This window comes from Pteropus alecto, unplaced genomic scaffold (genome assembly GCF_000325575.1).
Source record: "Pteropus alecto unplaced genomic scaffold, ASM32557v1 scaffold106, whole genome shotgun sequence".
Classification (NCBI taxonomy): Eukaryota; Metazoa; Chordata; class Mammalia; order Chiroptera; family Pteropodidae; genus Pteropus; species Pteropus alecto.
The window spans coordinates 10491966-10493313 of NW_006442103.1; the positions used below are offsets into that span (position 1 = coordinate 10491966).

General features: G+C 54.5%; 1 protein-coding gene across 1 annotated transcript in view; it reads right to left on the bottom strand.

Moving 5' to 3' along the window:
* ALX3 (ALX homeobox 3) overlaps positions 1-853 on the bottom strand; it is an 11464-nt gene extending 10611 nt beyond the window's left edge. Inside the window, exon 1 of the mRNA XM_015595392.1 lies at positions 776-853. Within this exon, the coding sequence (XP_015450878.1) occupies positions 776-853 (78 nt within the window). The remainder of the gene's footprint in view (positions 1-775) is intronic.
* Between the last annotated feature and the right edge of the window lie 495 nt (positions 854-1348).

Here is a 1348-nt window from a genome sequence, read left to right on the forward strand (position 1 = left end):
GAGCGGCGTGGACGCGGGGGGCGGGGGACAGGGGAGGGGGCCGCGCCTCTGACTTAATGCTGGAACCATCCACGTCACGTGCGGCCCCGCGCGAGTTAACCCCTCGGAGCCCGGGAGCCCCCTGATTCACCCCAGTCCGCATTTCCGAGGCGGCTCGAGGAGAGGGGAAGACCCTTTTGTCTGCCCGACTTGGTGAGTCCTTCGCTCAGAGCAGAACCCTTGGTCCTGATTTGCAGTCTAGAGGCTCTTGCCCCTAGAGGGGTGCGGCAGTTGGACCGGGTAGAGACCTTCCCTCCACCCCCCACCCCCCAAAAAAAAACAAACTTGTAGGCCTAGTCTTCTGACAGCAGCCTGGGGGCCAGGTAAGGGCTAGGACTTTACCTAACTCTTGGCTGAGAGTTGGGAAACGTTGCCTCCAGCAACAGCACCTCCCTTAGGGATTTCTTGTTTCTCTCCGGGAGAGGAGTCTTTGGGAGCGTTGTGTATAAACAGCTCTGATCTGGGAATGGTGGCTGGGCACTATCGCGAGTTAGCTCTGGGACCTTGAACCAGCCTCTGCAGAGGTTGGACCGAGTCAGTTCTCAGAGCCTTTTTATATATTCTTGGTGGGTTCCAGAAGCAGAGACAGGGTCCGAGCAGATAGGGAGACTCACAGGGGCAGCTCAGGACTGAAGAGAGTACAGCAGAGGCTTTCTTTGGAGCAGGTGGAGAAATATGTAGAGTTCTGCGTTTGAACCACAGGCCTGGAGTGAATGCCTTTCGGGGGCCAACTGACCTGGAAGTGCCTGGGGACGTCCCGAAGGGAGCCTGCCTGCAGCACAGACCTCAGGGCCTGCTGCCCCAGGCCTGCCATTTTGCAGGCAGGTGAGGCTAGATTCATATCCTAAGAGTTGGGTCTCTCTAGCCAAAGGGAAGCATAGGACTAGCGCAGTAGCTTAGAATTTCTGAGAAGAGAAGCAACCCCCACTCTACCTAAGATGTGGGAAGAAATACCCGAGGGCCCTAGGAACCTGCTCACTTCCGTGCGTTAAGGAGTCCCTAAGTCTGGGTCACACCATTTTTATTTTCAGTGCCTCGAGAGACCAGTGAGAGGGATGGGGAGTCGAACATCATTTGTATTTCATTTGAATCCTCAATTTTTAAAGGAATCCAAGAGGCCTGGTGTGAACACCTCCCTCTTCCGCTGGGGGCTTAAAGGGGGTTTCTTGGCTGTCCTCAGCCAGAGTAGGGCTATAAATCAAGGCCAAACAGGAACCAGAAGCCTTGCATCTCACAAGTAGTCATTAAGCCATTATTAAACATACCGTAACTTCTCTGAAGCCTTATTGGTTTAAACACCACATTGGAG